General features: G+C 37.6%; 1 protein-coding gene across 2 annotated transcripts in view; it reads right to left on the bottom strand.

Annotated features, from left to right (window-relative positions):
• TBC1D9 (TBC1 domain family member 9) overlaps positions 1 to 24,394 on the bottom strand; it is a 61,955-nt gene that overhangs the window by 21,843 nt on the left and 15,718 nt on the right. For both annotated transcript variants that reach the window (XM_030021100.2, XM_030021110.2), the window contains 8 exons: positions 17,142 to 17,252; positions 10,196 to 10,314; positions 8,268 to 8,496; positions 6,942 to 7,203; positions 5,602 to 5,809; positions 3,657 to 3,863; positions 1,727 to 1,897; positions 1,129 to 1,279 (listed from right to left, as the gene is read on the bottom strand). In XM_030021100.2, the coding sequence (XP_029876960.1) occupies positions 1,129 to 1,279; positions 1,727 to 1,897; positions 3,657 to 3,863; positions 5,602 to 5,809; positions 6,942 to 7,203; positions 8,268 to 8,496; positions 10,196 to 10,314; positions 17,142 to 17,252 (1,458 nt within the window). The remainder of the gene's footprint in view (positions 1 to 1,128; positions 1,280 to 1,726; positions 1,898 to 3,656; positions 3,864 to 5,601; positions 5,810 to 6,941; positions 7,204 to 8,267; positions 8,497 to 10,195; positions 10,315 to 17,141; positions 17,253 to 24,394) is intronic.

Here is a 24,394-nt window from a genome sequence, read left to right as displayed (position 1 = left end):
AAGCAAGAGACAGGAACTGCTGAGCTCTATCCCTGCTTCTGAAAATGACTTTCTCATCTTGGGCAGGGCACTTAGCCTGCCTTAGGGATACTATTGCATGCTCACAGAGTTGCTATGAGATTTCACTGCTGACTTTAAAACTTCCCTGGAAATAAAAGCTTAGCAGCAAAGGAAATCAAGTATCAGTAACACAAAGTAACGCACATGGAAAATACTAATTATACATACACCATCAAAATTGGTCCAAACTAGCTATTAATCAGACACAGGACAGATCTGTGCATTCCTGCATATATTTTCTGAAAACATTTGTTTAATGCCCAGCAGCAAAGAGAAGATGTACAAGATTAAGCATTATTAGGGAAGAAATAGAAAACAAAACAGAAAGCATCATTAGGTCATCATATAAAGTCCCTGATGTGCTCATATCCTAAATGGTGTGGGTAGCTGTGGTAACTATCTCAGGGAAGGGCAGAGCTAGAGAAGGCATACAGTAAAGTGAAAGGTTACGAAGAAAGCCTGAGGTATGGACTGATTTCCATATAACTAACAATAAAATGAATAAAATTCTTCAACTTTTAAAAAAAGCCTAAGGGGACACAGATCTAGAGAATCCTTGATGGCACAGAAGGACAGAAATATTTTCTCACTATTTTTCACATGCTGGGGGCACCTAATAAAATGATAAAAGTAACTTTTTTTTAATTACTATTTAAAAAAAAAATAGTGGTTCCATGCAACATGCTTAAACTTTGGAATTCCTTGCAACAACTTGCTGTGAAGGCCAAAAGCTTAACTGGATTCAGAAATTATTAAACAGATGGGAAGTAGGCCTGCTGGTGGTTGTTGAACACCTAGAAGTCCCTAGACTGCTGGCTTCTAGTAACAAAGTGTGCATTCTGCTTTTTTATATTCTTCCCTAATTATTTGAGCCTCTTTGAGAAAGGGTATTTACTGGTCTAAACAGAACTCTTATCTAAACCAGTCTGGCACCTGCTAACAATCACAGCCTTACTTGCTCCAAATATTTTTAGATGCTTATTATCTGCACGTTTAAACATCTTTGAAATCCTTTCTTCCCTCATGCTTTTGCTTATATCCCACAGTCATGTTCAAATGAATACCTACCTGAAAATAGTAGCCAAAGTTCCCCTCTCTTGCTTTCTGGAATGCCCTTTAGCACAAGGTCTCTAGTTTTCTCTGTACGATACATACAGACTCCTTGGCCATATTCAGCAAAGTGAATCTTCCAGGCCTGTTCCTTCAAAAACTCTTTAGCCTAAAAGCAAAGAAAGGCAGACATAAAGATGCAGCTTCTCCTTCTAAAACTCTGCCCCACTGAAATGCTAAGTGCTAAAAAGCCTGCAATGTCCTAACTTTCCAAGTGAGCAAGAAATAACTTGGCTACAGTCCAATTCTCTTCTTAATGGGCTGCCTCCTCCCATTTCTTAGTTTCTATCCCAGTAGACCTTGCTGTTAAAAGAATATTGTTGAAGCAGTTGTACTTAAGAGCAGTTGATTTACATCCAACTTTAGTTTTTTTTATGTAGTGAAGTTGTCTGTATCGGTAAAATGACAGCATGTTCAATGCTTTATTTCTGTGAAAAACACTGCCTCTTAACTGTCTGTGGCAGAATGAAACTCTTCTGGGTCAGAAACATGGATTTTAAAGAAAACAACTTAACAACTTCTTCAGCCAGGTACAGCACTCTGAGGTGTATTTTACCAGCTTGGGGTTGAACTCCTCAGGTGACCTCCGGCGAAACATTGTCATTAAAGCTTGAGTTGCTGTTGGAATGCCATTGTCATTGAGATTGAACTGTCGCTCTCCCTCCGATTCAGAACTGCGGCTTTTATGAGGGCTGGCAGAAATTAAACTACTTGATCTTGTAAACACCTGTAGAAAGCAGTCACAAGCAATACAGACATGGGGCTGAGCCAGAGTCTGGACTTTTTCCTTCATTTTACTTCAAGATTTATACATGTTAACAGCTAACAAAACCCGAGCAAATTAAAACACCCAGGTACATTCACAGGCTGAGCATATGATAGCAGAAACTAAACCAGTATAGAATAATGAACTTGTTTCCAGTTTCTCAATAGCCCGCCTCCACCCCGCCAACTCCCCGAACAAATAAGTAGTCAAATCCTATAATTAGAATTGCTAAAGTAGCGTTAACTTTAAGTAGCCCTGAGCAATTAAACCAGCTCCCTTTGTCTCCTGTCAACATCTTAGGACTGTTGACTCCCCAGGTGGCTGCTTGACCATCCAGAATGTAGGATTTATATATAACATATTTATATATGTGTGTACATAAACATTTATATCTGTATATATGTTTATACAGACATATACAAACCAAATTATTTTGTTCCCCTCACTTAAAAAAAGTTCTGTGGAAAATTCGACAGATTGTGATTTGGAAGAAAAATATTTTGAAGAAAAAGGATTTTCTGACTTCTCAAACAGCTTTGAAAATTTATCACAGTAAGATCTCCCATAACAGTTCATACCAAATGCCTGAAATTGAAATTACTAGTCATGCATGTCTACATATGTAGTCTTATTACTAAATGTAAGAATAATGCTTGCCATTATTAATTTCTGTTTATAATTCAGTAGGTAGAATATGTAGATCCACTAGGGCAAAAGGCAAGATAAAGTTTCAGCATTACACATATATGCTTAGGTGCTCTGGTATACAACTACAACACCACACTAATTATACCTCACCATCAACAAAGCAAGCAAAAAACCTGACTTTTAAGATTTACATGGCAAACAGGGTAGGGCTACTCAGCGCAATACTAAGGTATGACTTAGTACAGACTTGGAATGCGAGATGTACCTACATAAAACCAAGATGATCCACTACAAAAGCCTTTTCTGCTTTGAGGTCTGAACTGCTAAACTTTGCCGGGTTTAACAGATCTGATGAGGTTGTGATATGAAGCACCTAAATTTCATACATAAAACCTAGGACTTCAGTAGAAGCCTTGACATTCAAAGTGCCTGAGAAAAGTTTATCTAATCATATCTTTTAAGAACCATTTACTTTGCATAGGTAAATAGGGAAGTGGTTCAGAATAGGGCCATCTGATGTCCAGGACAGGGTTTGGGGTTTTTTTGTTAGCTCAAATGTTCCAAAGTTTGCTAGCAGTGCACATGCAAACTTGCTCAGCTCAGACATCATTTTCTGAAGAATCAAAGGATGAGATTTAGCAGCTGAAGTCTTGAATAAAGAGTTTCATATCAGCTGATAATTACTTCAAATTATTAAAATTCCACAACTACATTTTGACTTGGACAGGTTAATAGATATTAAATAGTTTTATTCAATTAACCAGTTAGTTAACTATGACACTTTCCAATAAGATACACTGTAATTTCAGAATGTGGCAGCAGGAGTTAAAAGTAGCTCTTCCACAGCAATGGTGATTTCTCTTACCTCTAACGTGAAAAAAAATACATATCCTAATTGTAACATTTTATCTGTTCAGCTTAAGGAAGCTAAAGGCATTAACACAAAAGAGGTAACATTTCTGTGTACAAAGGTTTAGCTTTAGAAAAACTTAAAGGTTTTTCCTGGCTTCTCTCTCCCTACACCAGTTAAAATCCCCTTCTTCCTGTAAATGATTCATGTTCCTCCACATACCTCATCATCTGAGTTGATATAGCTTCCAGAAATATTTTTTTCCAAGTATATTTTTGAAGAGGTTTGTTGCAGAAAGTCTGAGATCCTCTGTACAAGAAAGTCTCTGTCTTTCAAGTTGGCAAAGAGGAATGTCATTCTGTTTTTCGTGCTGATTGATAACGGGCTGGGCAACACACTGGAGCTGTCTGCCTTTTCCACTATTGTCACCTAGGGAGAAACAGTAGCTACTGCTCAAGATCTTAAATTAATCAAGTTGCTTGGTCTAAGAAACCATCTTCATACAATAAATGCACACCCCTTCCCCCCTTATATCAAATCATTATGGACATTCCTCTGCAGGAAAACAGGATTTGGATACAAGGACTTAGAAGCCTGAAAGACGAAGACTGCCATCCCTCAAACAACTGGCTTCAGAACATTCTCCAGCAAAACTCCTTTACACTGCTTAGTTTATTTTCCTCAGGCTTTATTTTAAAAGAATCAGTAAAACAAAATTTCTTCTGTGGGATGCAGATCTATTGGCTTTTTTGTAAGACCTTCGAATCCCTCTCCTGCTCCCCAACACCAGTACTGGCTGAATCAACAGAGACTTTTGCTCACTTTTTACTGCCAATATATGTGAATAAGCCATTTTTGGTATAACACTCCTGTTCTACTATATTATAGTTGCATACTGTGGCAACAACTGCTATTGCAACTGTATTTCCATGGTACACAGAAACCTGCAAAGGGAAACTAACCCCATGTCCTTCCTTACAAAGGAAAACATCTAACCCTGTGAGGTAGAGTTTCTGTTTGGCCTTCAATCATTAGTGAAATGGTCACTAATCTAACTGAAGTCCAACCTGTAAACAGTACTCACACCACAATCTACTGAGTACAGGGCACTAGTACAAAAGCACTTATTCCTTCAGCTATTTCTTTCTCTTAAAGCTTTAGGGCTGCTTTGAATTTTATGCTGCTGCAGCTGTGGTTATCAAAATCAGTTGCTGAACCTGCATCCAGGCAAAGAGGTGCTGTTAAATGCAGACTTTGTTCTCTTCCTCCACCACTTTACCTGGAGGACCGTTGTTCCCTTGGAGCTCCAGACAAACAGTGCAACCATAATTGAATGTCTCTTCTCAAATAACCAAAGTCATTGCAACACACTGTGGAGAAGCTGTACTTCAAAGTTTCCAAACAAATAACATTTGTATTTACTCTTAATGATTTGTGGGGGAAAACAGTGCCTTGAAATATTCTATGGTTCTTCAGTCAAGCCAAACAGTCCCTGGTTACATCAGCTTTGCTACTATTTCAAAGACTTACTTTACACATTTTTCCATTAACCCACAAATCAAGTCAATCATAAAAAACCTCCCCAACATAATTTTTCTTATTGCATCAAACTTAAGTTCTTTTTTACTGAACATCTGCTTTAAGCAGCCAGCTTTAAAAAGGGAAGCACACCAATTTGTAAAATGCTGACATATTTTCCATATACGGGAATAAACGATTGCAAGTCTGTGTGAAGAGACAATTCAAATCCTTACGATTATGAATCTTTTTACATCTGACAAAAGCAAATCTTATCTGACACATTCTTTAATAGAAGTTCCACTCATCAATCTAGGAAGTTTTATTGTCCGTCCCTCCCTATAAGGCACAAAAAAATGTACCATGGGGCTGTAAATCAGAATATAAATTATGGGAGAGGAAGGACTCATGAGGGTTGTAAAAACTGGCAGAGAAAACTCCCTGTGGATTTTAGTAGTTGGAACTTTGAACTAAGATACAGTCATTAAATATTACTTAGAACACATCAGAATAATATGCTCACAAGAGATTAAAGGGATGAAAAGTTTTTTCTCCAATAATGAAAAAAAAATATCAACGCTAGGACGTAATTTCCAATAGGATATTACTTTATAATTTACCCTATAAATTTACAAATACAAATATTTACCTCTCGAAGAGGGATAATAAGGCTGCACAAGTTCTCTTCTTTACTAGTAAAGCAAATGTAGTTTGTAGAAACAAACATCTGACCCAAAATATGCATTTTGTTGAATGGAGTCCAGAGAGTACAGTCTGTATGTCCATCTAATTTCTCATCCTTGGGAAGACGGAACAATGCACGGTATCTCTCACTCTTTGCTCTGGCATCAAGATCCCTAAAAAAAACCCCCAGAAATATTTTCTTGTTTTAAGAAATAAATAATGTACTTTATACAAATCATTGCAAGTTACCTGTACCTCAGTTAAGCACTAAGTGTACAGCAAAACAGTGGAAATAGTTTGCATATAGGGGATATATAGTCTCTGCTGCTGGAAGATTCTAAAACTACATGAAGAAAAACCATTCTGCCATGAGTGATTTAGATACATTGATCCTGACTTCTCAGAGGGGACAGGTTGTGTGACCTTTTCACATTCAGCCCTACTTCCTGAGAATACATACAGTGAATCTATTTATTATTAAATAACACATGAACCCGTGTAATATTACACCAAAAATGCTTCTTTGAGGCTTATTTAATGTGATGGAATCCTTAGGACTAGAGTTTGTTAACAAATTCAAGACTTAGTCTTGATAAAGCATTCAGTGCAAAACATTGAATAGTTAGAAAGACAAACTAAGTAATATAATGCATATCAGATATCACTAAGTAATGAGAAATATAAACAAGCACTGGTTACAATTCTGTATGGTTCACTAACACGATCAACATACAAAATAATGAAAAAATTAACAAGAAACTATCAAATTGCAGTATGATATCTATAAAAGAAGTAGAAATATTTTCCAGGTAATATTTCATCCCTTGGAATTTTATGTCATTTTTTGTATCTCTGTTACCTTAAATAAGTTCTAGATAGAATTCATCACCTAGAGTCACTTTTCAATTCCAGTTATAGGACCAAGTATGAATGTTAGGCACATTTCTTAATAACACTTCAATCACTATATTACCTTCCCCTGGTAACATAAAAGGGCCTTACAACAGATACCTAATGCAGCCAGTGTCGAGAGGTATGTTAAAGAGCTTCTGAACAAATGAGAATTTGGCTCAAATGTTTCTTTTATTTTTGCAACAAGTTCATATTCAAATGTTTTCCCTTTCCTATTTCAACAGGAGACCAAGTAATTATATTTAAATAATTATTCACATTTTGCCACTGCTGGAATCAATCATTCCTTTTGGAGTAACAGTACATAGCAGCAACATTAGAAAACTTTTGGAAAATATGCTGGAAGTAAAAGGATTGAGGAGAAACAAATGACTAAGAGCCAGTGCTACCTACCGTTTTAGTGCAGATACTTTTTTGGGGGATTTCTTTTTCAGTTTGGGTAATGACCTGTCTTGTTCAAATCCTTCATTGTCCAAAAGCTGTCGCATAGCTATATTGGCAAGCTGTTCCATTAGTTTAAATGTCTCACTGATATTAAGGAATACTGAGAAGAAATGTTCACTTGACCTTGTGCTCACTTTGATCATATCAGGAAAGAGCAGTGTAGCATTCTTCTCAAGTTGAGTGATATCAACCCAGCGGATAACTAACTTTGCTGAACAGAAGCAAACAAAAAAAGATTCAGTACAAAAATTAGCATATTCAAAAGAATTTATCTTCTTCTTCCTACAAAATGTATTCAGCTGAAATTTTCTTGCATCTTGAAAAGTTGAGAGGGCAGCATAAATAGACTGGCTTGTACAAACAAACAATGATCACTGGACAAACAGCAGATAAAAGAGTTTAAATATAATTTACTTCTGTACAGAACACCACACAAAAGCATTACAAAGCTAGGTGGGCTAACATAATTTATGATTGCCACAGCACTTGCTCAGACTGTCATGTCCTCTTTTCCTATGGAAGTAAAGAAACATAGTCTAAACACATCAGACAGACTTGCCTTATTTTTATACATTAAAAAGTTTCAAATACTATAGTAATGACAGATCCTTGGCTTTTCTTCCAACACCACTACAGGTTAGGATATTGTTCTTAAAACAGGGACTAAATCTACATTTAATTTTGTCAAAAAAAAAAAAAATCTAGTCATTCACTAGGATATGTCTACACAGCTAAATAGAAAGACCTATGACTGATCCATGGCCCATAACCAAGGACTGCAGACTCGCTCACCTTCACACTGCATAGAGTTAACTCCCTCTAGAGCAGACTGGTTGCATCCACATTACATAGTTCTTGATCCTAGGTCTCCTCTGAGCCCTTTGTGATGCTCTGGTGTTGTACAAGAGTAAATGTGGCATTTGAGGTTGCAAAGTCTGCCAGAGTAGTAGTACTGGAGGATTGTGTAAGAGCAGAAGGAGCCAAAACTGGTGTGATCTAAAACTATTCCCTCTTGGGCACAGTCCCCAAAGTGAACCATGCCTCTAAACAATGCCAAGGTATTGTTTACAGAGAACTACTTTGAGAAATACAAAACAAACAAGGGAAGAAGCACACAGTTAAGCAGCGTGACAATCGGGGAATTGCTCACTGCTCGTCTTTTCCTCAGCAGTGTCTTTGCACCCCCAGTGGTTCAGTAGGTGAACAGTAACAAACTACAGAAGATTTCCTAACAATTCCTAGATGCACAGACCACAGTTCCACTGTAAAACATACCTTCCCTGCCCATGAGGAAAGAGTAAAAGCAAAGGTGATTAATGCTGAGATACACCCAGCCCTGACGGGGAACCTTCCCCTTCCAGTAACTGCAGGAGTAGTAGTTCACTAATTTCTCTTCTTCTGGCATCCCAAAAAGTTTGTGAAATTTCACTATGGCTTCCTTAAATTTTTCTGTATCATCATCCTCCTTGATGCCATTGATTTTGTTGTACTCTGCGATGATGCCCTAGTAGTGAGTGAAAGAAGTACATAGCATGTTAGTTACCATGGGGTATCAGATATCCTTATTACCATTGCTGTTTGGGCCAGAGGCCACAACAGTTAACTGCAATGTCAGGAAACTCTTTCGGTTATCCTTTATTCTTCTGCTCATTCTTCTGCTTATCTCTTATTCTCTTCTCATTCTTTTGCTTATATAGTTATTTACTTTATTCAAGGCTGTCTTTCTGATGACCTTGCTCCCTACCATGCCTATATCAAAAGCAACCAAACACCAAACACTTACCAGTACCCTGTTTTAAATTAACCAGCCTACCTCAAATACTCCTAACAACTCTGTAAAGCACCTGTGATTTGTACTACTTCCCCCTTCCACATAAATATGCTCCCTGAGGAGACAGAGATAGGATTTCACCAGAAGATTTTCTTCTAAAAGGAAGGAAAAAAAGTAAAAGGAAAAATGGATCTGTTACTCATTAGGGAAAATATCAAATGACTTATGACCCCTCAGTGGCCCTTGAGCAAAAGAAAAGAGCAAGAGGAAAAAAACAAAAAAAGAAAAATCTTGTATTAGATTAACTGGCAGGATGGAAAAATCATTCACACTTTCAGGTGCAGAAGACCTTCACCAAATTTGAAGTGGTAGCAGTCTGATGAAAAGCTGCTTTTTGATACCTCAAAGACTACAGTTCCTTCTGCTCTGTACTGAAGTTCTGCTCTATTCACTTATTTTCCCAGTCTTCTTAACAAATCTTCTCTATTGCCTTCTATATTAAAGTTATAAAAAGGAAAGTGACTTCTTGCCTTCAAATTGCTCCATATTTACATGGAAAGTGGAATATAGGACAGTGAACCATCATTCACATTTAATGTTTGTCCAACTCTAAAAAGTAACAATTTCCTCAAAGGATTATATTTCATAAGACAGATGTCTTCTCGCATAAGGTGTTTCCATGATCATCTATAGCCCTCATACCTGATTCACTAGTAAAACACAAACAACTAGGGGATTCTTGAGACAGTCGACTTACTACATGAAATGTTAAAAGAGGAATGAGACAAAGCTAATGCTTAGAATACACACAAAGTAAGTACAGTAATTTTGCTTACAATCAATCTTTTACCACAATATTTATTTTTAGATGATTCTTAGAGTGGATAAAGTACTTTTTACCAGTATAGCTACTATCTCTCCTACAAGGAGAAAAAGAAGTTCTGGCAAAACCGACAAAAACAAAAAACCAAACAAATAAAAAAAATAATAGTCAATCAACCAGCAACCCCTAACACCTATACGAAGTGTAAATGCCAACACTACAGGATTTAACTACAGAAGAGGGTAAGGAGACATTATACAATGAGTGCATGAAAAAAAATTAAAGCTTTGCACTGGAAAAGCAGTTACATAGAAAACTGTCAAAGTTTAAAACAGAAGCAACAGTGCAATTAATTTTAGAACACATGATGTTTGAAGCCTTGCCTATATATTTTTATACATATATTTTTAATCACACTGCTGTAGTTATGTGCGCTAATCCCAGTTTCCCTAATTTTTACACACATGTTGCTACTTAGGATCTGTTTTTCCTTCAAAAAGGCGTAGCAGCCTGGGGACTACCAGGTCAAATTTGTTCGGAATTCGTGTCAGTTCTCCTTCCACAGTCACATTTACCATTAACAACAATTATTATAATATATTTAACTACCTGTATTTTTCCTCTGACAAATGTATTTATGTCATTCTCATTTTCAAAGATTGAAAGAGTTTGCAACAAATTCTGTTCAAGCCATTCCCAGTGTTCAGTGATTTCCTTCCTTGAGCAACCTGTATATAAAACAAACCCCAAGAAGTCACAGAATAAATAATTCACCAATGTCGTAATCATAAACAAAAGACTTTAATAAAACTCGCCAGTACTGGAGATGCAATATTTCACCAGATGCTGTGTCCCTGGAAATTCCAAAATTTTCTCCCATGGTCTTGAATTTCGTAATAAATAGGTAGCAATCTTCAAGATTATTCTGTGAGAAGCACAAGCTACTTTTGTCCGTATCATGAGGAAAAAACCCGTACATTTAGAATTCTTACCACAATAACAACACTTGAGCTGCCCAATGTCACATTAAAGAGTTAGCAAAGGTATTACCTGCACCTGTCAGGAACTGACAAAAAACCCCAAGTTGTATATTCTATCATTGATTCCTAATTTTTCACCATTATATACATCTATAAATTATGAAACAATGATAAGATTTCAAGAGTAAAAGCCAAAAAGGATAATTTTCCTGAAAAGTCTATTACAATATCTCTTCCTCAAAAGAACAGTGCTGAAAGACCTCTAAGAAAGCTGTGTCTTTTTAGGAAAAAGGGTTGTCAGAGGTGGTTTCCTTTTAATGATGAAAGAATAAACTAAACCTTGATGACCCTAGTTTGCTTAGGAGACCAAAAGGGGCCAAGTGAGATATCTTTGATATTGAGGAATGAGCATACATATAGCCTGTAAAGTAGTACAGAACATGGGTGAAAAAGCTTCTTGTATGAACTAGAGTTTATATATGTAAATTTTTGCTTCTATTTTACTTGAGATGGATTGTAGTAAGTATAACTTCTATTTTGACTCCGTTCTCAGTATCTTGCAGAATAAAGTTGTTGGTGCTTTTCAGGATCTCTCTGTGCCCACCCTGAAGGAAGAATAAATTCAAGCACTCACAAAAAAATTGTTCCCCCACAAAAGGATGTTGAGGGAATTATGTCAAAACCAGGACTTTTAAGTAGTTTCAGAAAACAAACATTACATGTTCACATAGCAAGATCTGTACCTGAAGCTTGATTAAAAGTATCTCAATCCAGGTAGGAAATAGCATCAATACTATATCATCTTTTTGTTCAAATCACAGATTTGGTTCATTTTACTCAGAACTAGCAAGTAAATGTACCTACCTGCTAACTAATGGCTACAGAACCCAACAAAGTGAAGGGGCTCATGTGAAGCAACCATTAAAAAGAGGTTAAGTTATAACAAACTGTTGCTGATAACTTCTTCAGCTTCACTACAGGCACAAATTGTCACATGTCTCTGCATAAGTGTTTACATGGTTTGTAGAAGAACCCAATGCAACCATCTTGAATACATACCAAAAAATCGTTTTCCTTGTTCTTCAGCAACAAATGATGGGTAAAAATATTATTTCTACAGTATACAATCAGAGCTTTACACAACTCCAATGAAAGCAACAGAATGCAACATTCTGTGCAACTTCCAGGGGAATTTCACAATTCTAGTTGTAGTAGGGATACACAAATCACGTTGCAGAACAGCCTGCATAAGTAACCAACATTTCAGAAACACAAGTGATCGCCACTGCTGCTTCTCCTTAAAACTACTAGATGCAACCAGACCTTTCTGGAACTCAGGAGGTGGTCTGAAGACTAATTTATTTCTTCTTGGCTCTTACACTGCTGTACAAAGCAGTGATGAAATACATAAGCTATGTATATAAAACTAGACTGTCATCAGAAAAATCACTCATGTCTTGAAGAGCAGTTACAAGCAGTGCAGACATGCTATCATGATGAACTATTTCTTAAAGCTGTCTACTTCTTGTTTGCCGTTCATCAGTTATTTTTCTTTACTTCTTATAAAACAGCTTTGGTTGATTATTCTCAACCTGTAACAACCCATCTTACTGTTTTCATTGCTTTTTGTCTCCACTACCTCACTGTTGACTCTCCCAGTCTCATTTACACCAGATCATGCAACTGGGCCAAAACCCACAACCCAGTTCTCATCAACTTATCATCACAATCTAGGTCTTTCTCTTTGCTTTGTTCACTCAGGATTAAAAAAAAAAACAAACAAAAAAAACCAACCACTTTTGCTGCAATGTTTTAAACTACAAGTCTATTTTAACTTTGCTACTGGCAAGTCTTCACCTATCTTAGCATATTAGAAGCATTCACCATTTTGCCATCATTGGCCTTTTAGGTAAATTAAGCAATATCTCTAACTCTCAGGGAAGGCAAAAAAACATTTAACAGTTAAACCACTGCAGAGCCCTGGAATACAGAGCCCTCAAGACTGGCAGGAAATAAAAGGGAAAATAGCTACAAGGCATACATTAGGCTACTAATCACTTCCTTCCCCTCCTCTAAATGGTATGCTCAGCTTATGGCATGCTTCATGGCTGAAATGGTGTAATGTTGGCCAGCATTCCTGGCAGACCGAGCTATTCTTGTCAATCTTCAGGGAGGAAACTAATAAGCGTGTTAAACAGAAGTTGGAGAGCTAAGGGAGGTCTAGACCTGAAGAGCTGGATGGAGGAAGGACACTTGTTGCTGGAGAGAGGATGAGAAGGGGCAATTGCCTGGCAAGTGGGGTGGAACAACAGCATGGGAACATCTCTGGGTGTCAGGGTTAGGCTTCTAGCATCTGGGTTGGTTCGTCCAAGGTAAGGAGGGAAGGTACGGAGGGAATGTGATCAAGTTCAAGACCAAGAAGAAAATTAACAAGTCATATAAACATGCTTTCAAACACACTCAGAAGTATAATCTCAGTATTGTTTCAGTCGGTGACTCAGGAATAGGAATGGCTTGAGACAGCTGATGAGGCTGTCATGTCCAGTCATCTCTTCCAAGTAGATACCTACCTGAGATGCTTGTTAGTCAACCTGAACTGCTGCCATTAACCGAATGCACTGCAAGAGAAGCTGTAACACTCTAGGGAGCCTAAAATTGTTCTTGCCATTAATGGCAGGTTCAGGAGTGGACTAGCAAAATCTCGATTTGTGCAGAAAGGGAGAAGAAAATAGTTACGGCTGGTAAATTCAACAGCACTCTTAACTAAAACTTGTAGCTTTGTTAACCAAAGCACATGGGCTTTTTTGAAAACCTTTTCTGAGGCATGTAATAAATTTTCAAGGTTGGTGCTTTAAAATAATCCGTAATTCATTTTTCGCACATGTGAAATACAGATTTAGAAACTACTATGGAAATGCATATAAGTACTGTTACCACAAAAAACCTACAGCAGTGGTCCTATACCTGAAAAACACAAAGCCATAGTAAGAATGACTGAATTTATAGGGGGAGAAGATCTAAAAAGAGTTGTTCATTTCCAAACAGAGTTTACAAATACCATCATTCTTCCCCGTAAACTGAGCACTAGCAGACTGGGGAGGGACACAGACAAGGGACACAGAAGGACTCTTACAATATGCAAGGCTGATCATGTACAACATTTTGGATTTCTAGACCATTACAAAAATAATATGCTTAAAACTGTTCTTGAAAAGTTACCAATAATATCTTTCCAGTATAGTTCAATAGACAGGACTCTAACCCGTGACATCTTCAACACAATGCTGCACTGGAGAAAGTGCTGTTAGCAAGCCTCCTTTACAGAGCTAAAAAGCCTCAGATCTACCAGCTAGCATTCTCATACAGCCTAGATCAGTAGAGTTAATACCCAAGAAAATTCATATCCAAAATGAATTATAAGCAAATCTGGGGTCTAAACATAACTTAAATAGTCATTTCAGAGCTAATAAAACCCCTTGGATTATTTTTTTACCCTCGGAATAGTCTTGCACAGAACAAGATCAAACGTCATGCAGCATGAACGAACCAGGAAACAATCCAATTTCTTCCAGTCACTCTGTATAGCTACTTACTGAAGATCGAGATTATTGCTTTACAGAAGACAGAGGAAAATATGACAAATTCCTATAAAAATAAGAGATTGCAAGTACCAAATAACCAGCAGTCTACCCCTAGGGAACCAGGAAGGACAGCTGTACAATGCAGGACAAATCAGAGTTGCATAGTTAAACGCAGCTAAATCCCTTAGTAACCTGTATAATGGTAACAACCCTTGATCAATTCAGAAGAATTACTCTAGTTGCAAATTCATAGAATAACCACAGTGCAGAGCCTTAGGCAACACTGGGCTGCTCAGTTTCAAGGTTGCATAGATAAATAATTTGCTCTCTGTAAAATTTTACCTCCCTGTAAGAGCCACACTATTCCCCACAGGTAGCAAGACTAAGCTAGTGCAGTCTTATAATTTAACAAAAATAACTAAGTCAATCAATGAGCTAGATATTAGGAGGCTAAAAATTCAAGAAACACTCCACAAAATGGAAGCACAGCTATATATATACATTGACTACTGTAGCATTTCAACTAGGGTTAAGATTCATAACTGAAAAGCATGTTTATTGAAACTAGCTTAAATGTAAACAGAATACCATATTTCTACATAAACCCTGCAATATCTGTCACAGAAGAGAAACAAAACCCTCACAGTTCAGCAGCAGCATAAATTTCTATATGTATGGTACATTTGTTTATTCTGGGGCCATAACTCATCTGCCTTCAATTTTATGCCCCTGGTTATCTGGGGACACACATTGTAGGTATAAAATTATAGTAATTATCTAGAGGTGTCATGCAAAAAACCTGCAAATGCACTTAAGGAAAAGTCACATGGCCTATTTCCAAAGTCTTAAAAATTCATTTCTGAATATATGCACAGTACGAATGTATTTGAAGAAACACTATTTTGTTGAGAGCTTTGCGATATGTTATTTTCTTTGGAAGGGAGTCTGCAAAGAGCAAGAAAATTTGTGCCCTCAGTTGCTCCCTTTCAAGTTTATGGGACAGAGGTGCTTACTAATTGCTGAGCACTGACATTTGGATGAAGGGAAGAAGGGATTGTATATGCACTTTCAACTACCTCTCCTTGTGCACAAATAGTGTAAATAAACATAATGACAAGTACTTTCACCCTTTTTCCTCATGACTGAGATCCATGGAAAGCTGACATGCAAGGTCCCATTAATTACAGTCACAGCAGAGTAGGTGAGAGTACAAAGCAAGCAGTTAAATGAAGATTTGGAAACAACCTTAATAATATCGACAATTTCATTAATATCTGTTTTTACTATTAGCTGTCACTAAAGGCAAATTATGTCATACGAATTTTCAAATCTTCAGTGAGTTGGTACTGATAGACGTAGAGGGAAAAACAGCTGTTTAAAACTGATGCCTTCTTTCAGGTCTGATACCATCAAAAGTAGCAAGAATACTTGTGCTAAGACAAGCTATTAAAAAACTTCCTATTGGATTTAGAACATGACGCAGCTTTGATATCACCTTTGTCAGACACACAAATCATATGCTCATAAGAATAGAGCCTGCTTTGAACTGCTAAAATTATTAGATGTGGCAAACCTTCATCCATTCTTCCTCCTCTTCCTTTCCCAAAAGAGGGGATTTGTCTGGAGGAAAAGTCATCCAAATAATCTAAATGTCAAATTTTATTGGGAGAATGGGCACAGATGAGAGGGCACTGTTAGGTCAGAAGTAGTCTACAGCTTCATTAACTGATATTTTTGAATGTCAGGCAGCACAGGGGGTGCTTGAAGCTACCAGTCTGTTAAAGAGATGACAGGCATGTATGCACTTCTCATTTGCCCTCTTTCTCAATTTTCTTTCAAATGAACAGAGTTCTGGCTGCTGCCTAAAACAGTGTTTGAAACTCTAGAGCTAGAGGAGTTGCATTCAGAAGTTTCCATTTGCTAAGACTGAAAAGCAATATTATCAAACTGAGGATCTGACCTTACAAGCTTGACCAATCAAAGCTATATAACCTCGGCCTTCTGCATTCAGCTTCAGACACTATTTTCAGAGCCTGCAGACAGAACCAGAGACTAACTACATACTGCTTTATGCTACTTGCAATAGGTACCTGACCACAGAAATAAGCATTTAGTATTTAGAGGATCCGATGCATGCAAAAATCCTATTTAATGTACTAAAATATGAACTTCATTGATTTCACTACTATAATGACAGGAGAAACAGTCTTACAGTTAGATCTGTCAAAGTTTGAGCCTTAAAGACCAAAACTCTTAAGAGTAGTTGCATCTATGCAAGAACATACACTTCCGTATTTAACTCTAACCTAGCTACACTCTTGCTGAATTTTTAAGTACATCATATTTAGAAGGACAACACACTGTCTGAAATAAACATCCAGGAGGTGGGTATCCCTGGGATCTAGATGGTATTTATCCCAGAGGAGACTGAGGTCACTATCCAGGAAAATGCCATACCAATATTCAGTACTCAGGTGAGAGCTGGGGTTGCACTATCTACCTTCCCAGTTTCCATTTCAAGAGAAGCCAGGTGCCCTGCCTGGGTAATTTGGGGGCTATAACCCAGGTAGTCCTCCTACAATACTCTTTAGAGATACCCCATCACCCAGGAATGTGGCAGTTTAGAAGTGCTGTAGGAGTGAGCTGTGGGTGTGGAGAAGAACATGCAAGGAGGAGGAATGGATACTAGGCTGCTTGTCTGGGAACATCTTTGGGAAATGAAGGGTGGGAAATAACAGACACTTCTGTCCCTGCTCCATGGCTGTTTCTGGTTTTAGTCAGTCATTGTGCATAACACACACACATATGCTGGCATTCAAGGTCTGAATATTAGAAGCTCTAGAGCTTCTTAATTTAACCACTAGAGCAGGTTTTCATCCTGACCCATTTATTTGTCCTGAAATGACTGTGCTCAGCAGGCAGGATGCTCTATTAGTTATGTGGCACAGTATCCAGGAAGAATAAAAATCCACATGTCAGTATGTTTGTCCTTACCACAGGCAATAGTCCAATAGACCAAGGAGTCTGGTGCTTGGTAGAGGATTCGATATGGTGCCACTCTGGCACTGGAGTCCAAAACAACATCAAGAGTACCCACAAGGAGACCTATGGAACAGGAAATTCTGATGAATACACAGTGATGGATCATCCAAGATGTCACCCGAGGGGTGTCCGCAGCCCCCCACCCCCTTTCCATTTCACCCTCCACAGCAAAATGCAGATCTATATATTTGTCCCCACACTTGCTGCCTCATGTTGTAAAGAGGGAAAGTGATTCAACTGGGAAAAACCTTCAGTTTCAACAAGGCTTCAACTTTTAAACATACATCAATCCTAGCATAAAGGCAGATGAATTGAAGAAAAGCAGAAGGCAGCTGTTTTATAAACCATGTTTAAAAGTTATTTAGGTCTTTCCTGTGTTTCATATACTGTTGGAGCCCTGGGGAAAACAAAACAAAACAAACACGACAAAAAACCCACCACCACAACACCAACAAAAAACCCCAGACAATACACCCCAGAAGGGTTCAAAACTCAAATGTCAGCTAGGAAAAACTAAGACTTCCAGCAAAAATAATTATGCTACTTAATGGTCTGATTCTTTAGGGTAGAAAGGATCAAAATGCCTAACAGTCAAGCTGTTTTTCAGCTGAAAGAATACTGATGAAAGACAAAGCAATACTGTTTTCCCCGAAGTAGCTTTGAAAATTCTTTGCTACTGGGTGGGCCATCAACAGTTGCATACCAAATGCTACCAATAATTCCTAACTATATTTTCACAAATTCTAGATCCTATTTTAATAAGAAATTACACACAAACCAAAACTCTAGCTTCCCAAAACCTTTCCCACAAGAAGCCCTATTTATTTTTAAAAGATGTAAGAGTTTTCCCCCTTTTTACCTCCACAAAGAATTTTCATGTCCCTGCAGAGATGTCAGATTTAAATTCTCATGTTGAAGTTCTCAGCAAATTCACATATTGAAAACGGATGAACTTTCAAAGATATTTTTTTTTCTGCAAATATTTATTGGGGTAGAAATGAGTGGGTTTTTTGAACAGCTGAAAAACCCCACATGCGTCAAAAAAACATTTTAAAACACTCCTGTTAAATTCCTCTTCTCCTTTCAAGTGGCTGTTTTCACATTTTACTGTCATAGTTTTATTAGTTCCTCCTTCTGCACTGTGGTGACTGGTACAGAAGAGTGCTTCCCTTGCTGCTGTTCTTTCAGATTTGCTTTATGCATCACAAAGATACAAAACCACTACCCATTTTCCATCTTAGTAGATCCCTTAAATCCAAACTGAAACTGGTATTTGGAAATACCCCACCTGTCAGTGATTTTGTATTTCCCCATTCTACGTTTTTTATTTGTATTTTGTTTTATACAGATCTTCACAGGCCAGATCAAATGTAATATCTTCTGGCCCGATGCATTAATATCCACCACTTTTTAATCCAAGAATTCTGAAATACATGAGAAACATGTCTGAACACAACATCAGGTCATTAGTAAGCAGTGTTAGAGAGCTACATGCTGATTATAGGATACAAACACAAAATATTAATGTAAAATATCCCAATGTTCATTAGTCTAACTAGCTTTAGTTGGTTCCTATTGCCATTTTAAACCCTTATCTCTCATGCATTTTTATTACTGGTGTACACTGACAAGCTGTCTCTGATCAATCCTCCACCAGCTATCTTCGATACGCCTTGGCTGCATTCAAACTCAGGAAGCTGAATTAGGTTATAATGTTCCTTTAAACTTTTTCTTCTGTTAAATATACTCTCCATTCTAGCTTCACAAAACCAGTATGGCCCTGGTCCAGAAAGCACACGTGTGCTTCAAACATGGGCAAAGATCCTCAAATACTTAAAGCTGCTAGTGAGCTCGAGTATTGCTCAACTGGAGTGCAGACCAAGCCAGACACTACACTATATTAATCATTTGGTTTGCTGCAACCAAAGTGCTTATGCCAAAGATTCTTCATGCTTTGCAGCGTCACATGTCTACTGACAGAACTAAATATGCAATAGGTAGGCATGATGTAATATCTAAATAAAGTTGTATGCTGGCCAAATGTAATCTTCTCTGAGGTACAGATACACTCTTAAATCCCTGTAATCTTAAAAAATATGCTTATTTCTTTCCTCCTGCTGTATTTCCATATCTGTTGGTGTGTGGGTGGTCCTGCCAACAAATTCTGCCACTAGTTCTAGGAGGGCGCTGCAGATGTAAAAACTGGGATACACAGGTAAGGTCAGGGAGAGAGGACAAACCTACTGATTTGTGCAGCAACTTAAAGATAAGAGGAGCTTCCCATCCTACCTCTTTCTCGCTGACATATGGGAGATAGGAGAGGAACATCCCCATGTCCCACCAAACAGAAACAATGTAACATAGAGTAGTGTATTCAAGAAATAATAATAGTCAACAATAATAATATAAAATAATATGCAATTAAAAAAACCCAAATCAAACGAGACTAGCCAGCAGTGAAACAACAGATGGGAGGTAGGTAAGGAAAAGAAAAGGAAGAATACTTTCCACTGGTGCAGTAAGTGGGAGTTGACCGGTGCCTTTTCAGGAATGGAAACAGGTTGTAGAAATATCCATACAGTGAGGTGAAAGGAAGAAAATTTACAGAACTCCAGAAGACCCCAGGGAAATTCGAAGTCTAGCTTACCAGGATAATTGCAACAGACAGTTTATCAGTAAAATTTTACTCATATCATGAAATAGCTGTTTTGATAGATGATACACGTGATATTTAAAAAATATTTTGTGTGTTCTTATATACATTAAAGCCAATTAATATTTACTCTTGCAATCATGCAACTACCCCTGACTGCTGTCCTTTAGGAACTGTTCCATTTTGCATTGTAGGTCAGCATTGTTTTTTTGGGTTTGGGTGTTTGTTTTTTTTTTTTGTAATGCAGACATGTGATGCAACCAGAATGAAACCACAGCAGTTCAAACTGATAATCTCTCTGAGAAATTTCTAAATGAAGTGATCATAATAAAATTTAAAAAAATACCCCCCCCAAACCCAATTTATTTTAATACTGTTCATTAATTCTTCATATAGTACCTTTTGAGACATCATTAAGAAATAAGTAACTGAAAGTTTCTATAGAAACAGAACAGGCAACAAAGAATCATATTCCTTAGATTAAACAGGTCCTTGGGCAAGAGCCAGTGAACTATCCAGGCATCAAATCACGTGACTATACCAATTGCAAATTTTTTTCCCACTATTTCATCAGGTTTCTGACTACATAGTGAAATAAGGGAAGGAATTGCCAATGTAAGAATACTAAATCTGCAAGCTGTTGTTCAAGTGAGCAGTTTTCATGAGCAAAGGTTTAAAGCATGCGTTAAAGTTTGTGGGATTAGTGCCTGGCTAACTGAAGACAGCCCCAATGCTGAAAGCACTCAAGCACAAGTAACCTTATATCAAGGAACAGTCCCATCAGACACACATGCCAAATGTCTAGAGCAACCACACTTATATATGGGGGCAGGAGGGAAAAAGGAAGGGATAATGCCTTCATTTTTTTTGGATATAACTTTATTGAAAAAGTCAGCTTCCTCTTTTGCAAACTTGAATTCTAAAGCAAAGGTCCAGAAAATTGTTCAATATTTTCTTTCTTTTCTGTAAAATATAGGTATTAGTAGAGGAAAAGCAGTGAAATGTAGTATCTGAAACCAGGGAATAGAAAGCCACAACTGGCTAGGGGGCCTAAGCAATTGCTCTTGAATCATGTTAGTGGAAGGACATACAATGCTCTAGAGGATATTACTGGAAAGCGGTTCAGTTACCTGATGCAATTTATGCTGAAGGAAGAAATCATACTACATTTTACTTATCTGACAACTGTGCCTCACATTTAGTCGTAAGCTGGAGGAGAAGCCCATAACCATTGCAGAAAGTATACAGATTAGTAGTGTGTATTCATGCATTAGATTATGATGTACTGTACTTGTATCCTTACACTAGCAACCCATTTTCAAACTGTTTTTTGCTAGAAGGGATTGATTATGACCACATGAACCCTGACCTCCTGCATAACACAGACCTCCTTTAAGCCAAATGATTTCTGACCAAAGGATATTTTCCAGAAAGGTAGGTCATCTTGATTTGAAAACTAAGCCAGTTGATCTAGCCAGTTAAGACTCTTCCAAGCATCACTGCACTCTGCTCTTTGGACACCAGCATTCCAGATGGCTTACAGTCCAGACTGATTACAAATGGCCCACAAATGGTAATGAAATCAAGGGATGACCTGCAGTAGAATCAACTTGGTATATTGTAAGTGACTACCACTGAAAACACACACACTTTAGAGTATATGGACTCAAATACCTGTAATAAGTCACACTGTTTTCAGCTGTTTGGATATTCCTGGCACAGATCTTTGCTGCAGGAATATTTCTCCCTCTTTCTTCTCTTTCTTTTGAAACATAACTACTGATTATTTTTTTATCTTTCATAAGAATTTACAAGTTTCTTTGCAAAACACGTTACTGGTGTTTTTAAAGGGAAAGCAAGTTTATGCACCTCACGCATGAACAATCTTTTCTATTACAAAATGATTTTCTTACTGAGAAACAATAACCCTCTTTCACAAAAAGTCATGCTTTGATTTAAATAAAGCACACACAAAGATCAAGTAGTCTTTATCACCTTTCTACAGTCCCCCTGACAGCAATCTTATGATTATGTTTGTGAGCCTGTGGTGTTTTATCTGCTAAAATACAGAAGGTTCTAAAAACTAAACTGGATTACATATTCAAGAGTGAAGACCTGGATTATCTATTACCTCTAGCGCACCTTACTAAAACATAGAAGAATTTATTTACTGTTTATGTACGATAATAAATAATGACACTTCCGACCTTAAAAATTACCAGCAGCCACGGCTTTGTTGCACAGCAAACACTATCAGAAAGCTTGGGACAATATCAGACAGTGACACTTCCCATCCAGCTTTAACCATGCAGTCCTCAGACTCGAGGTGCTTTCAGCACACACCAGTGCCCTGTGATAAATCCATTCTTCAGTGTCACAGGCAACTTGCATCAAACCTTGCCTAGAGCTGGAAGGAGATCACTTCGCAGTTGGTGCCACTGTTGTGCCTGATACCACCACCCAGGGACACCCTCCCCTCCTCCAGTTTGCCAGACGCAAGCATGTGTTATTCACCTGGGTCCTGAGAGCCGAGCCCTGCCCTGCCACATCCTTCTCCAAGCTCTACACTAATATTATCTACAGCCTGACAGTCTCTCAAGACACCTTCTGTTACAAGATTTTTATCTTAAAAATGCCTAAACAAACAGCATACAACTTTTTAGCACATAGAGCAAATACAGAAGTATGTCCTCCAAAAGAGCTAAGATTTAATACAGGTCAGACTCTGCCTCTTGAAGTTATGCTCATGAGCTACCACTCAAATAGTCCCATGGATGTCAGCAGCCTATTTGTGTATGAGCTCAACACTGCAACTAGGAAAACTTCCAATGTCACATGTGTCATTAGTAAGAATTTTTCAAAACAGGCATCATGACATTCCAACACTGAATGAAACACATACTGCTTAAACGGTTCCCAATATTTAAAGTGTGCTGATGACCCCTTCTCTTTCCACTAAAGTAAGATGGACACATAATGAGCTCTGGTCATAAACCTGAAACATCCAAGGGACCTATTTGGATGGTAGATGTCAGCTGATTTCTGAGAAAGCCTCAATCAATAGGCTTGGCTTAAGTTACATTTGCACCCTGAGCATTCAGTTTTATATTGATTTCATGGACAATGAATAAACTCTTCCTAAAGTTTAAGTGTTACTTCCTGGACTATAAAAACAATAACTCATAACAACACATAGCTAAAATATACAGCACAAGCTATTGTTTTTCCTAGTAACTGTAATGAATCATTACTCTTCCCTTCTTTCTCAAGGCAGACCATGTGTTTATGTGATTAGCTCTCTCATTTGTTATTACAGGATGAGGTCATCCAACTACTTGCCTGTCAAAATTCAACCTAGAGCAACAATGTGAACTCCATGGGTAATACTATAGACAAATCCTTTTAAAGGGGAGGGTCTATTCTACTTGATTCCATTTCATGGGAGAGCCTAAATGAATAGTGAATATTATACACCACTCAAAAAATGATTACAATGTTAAACTTCCAGTCCTGGTAACAGTATCCACAAAAGTATGAAAATAACCTCTTCATTGTGAGCACCACCCTTGGAACTTTATGAAGGGTTATACAGTTTTGTTTTATAGGTGTTCATTCATCTAAATGGAAGCAAAATAACCTCTAAATACTTATAACTGTCTTCCCATGTGGGTTATATAGCATTGGCTTATATGGACATATAATGTGGTATCAAGAAAAACAGATTCTTCCTCTGAAATTTAAGGCCTAAGATTTGTTAAGTCTCCCCCAGTGCCTGCCTTTGTTGCTCTCTCTTTCTACCAATGAGGTTTTATAGAGCACCGATTTGCCCAGCCACCATTTCCTTTGCACACAAGTTTCCAAACATGTTCAGTGAAACTGCCTTTGAGGAAGTACTGTAACACTACTGACTAGCAGCAAAAACAGTATTTGCTTTTTCTGTCTTCAGGCTGATGAATACAAATGAGAGAAGATTGAAAACCTAACCACTAGTCTTTAAAAAAAGCTCAGGAAGGGCCAATGTGATGATCTGGCTTGACTACTGCAGGATAAAGCAGTAACAAAGGACAAAGATTTCATTCACCCTTCAAGTTTAACAGTTGTGATTGAATTAGATTATCTTCCAAATATCTTAATTTCAAATCAATCAGCAATTGAACGCCTACCATTGTACTTGTCAAGGTGTCCAAACAACTCATGACCATCCCTGTAAAAACCTGCATCTTAAGTTGAACCTAAATCTGACTAGGTTTAGACTTTCAGCTTTTAGAACTTTTTGTAACATTGCTAAGCTGAAGGGCCCTAATCATTGTAAGATGTAACTGCATTTGTCAGTGTCATCTACTAAGCAACATTTAAAATATTTTAGGGTTGTAAAACTTTGCTGTTTTTCTGTTCAACAGAGGAAACCAGAACGTGCATTACAATGTGTATCTATCACTACATATGGATACACACACACACAGCAAAAGAATTGCTTTTATTTCCACTGAGGCCCAGTTTGCAGATGCAGAAACTCACACAGTAATACCTCCAAACAATAAGTTCCCAGAAA

Source organism: Aquila chrysaetos, chromosome 1 (assembly GCF_900496995.4).
Source record: "Aquila chrysaetos chrysaetos chromosome 1, bAquChr1.4, whole genome shotgun sequence".
Lineage (NCBI taxonomy): Eukaryota > Metazoa > Chordata > Aves > Accipitriformes > Accipitridae > Aquila > Aquila chrysaetos.
Note: the sequence above shows the minus strand (reverse complement) of the source record. Positions and strands in the feature narration are given on the sequence as shown.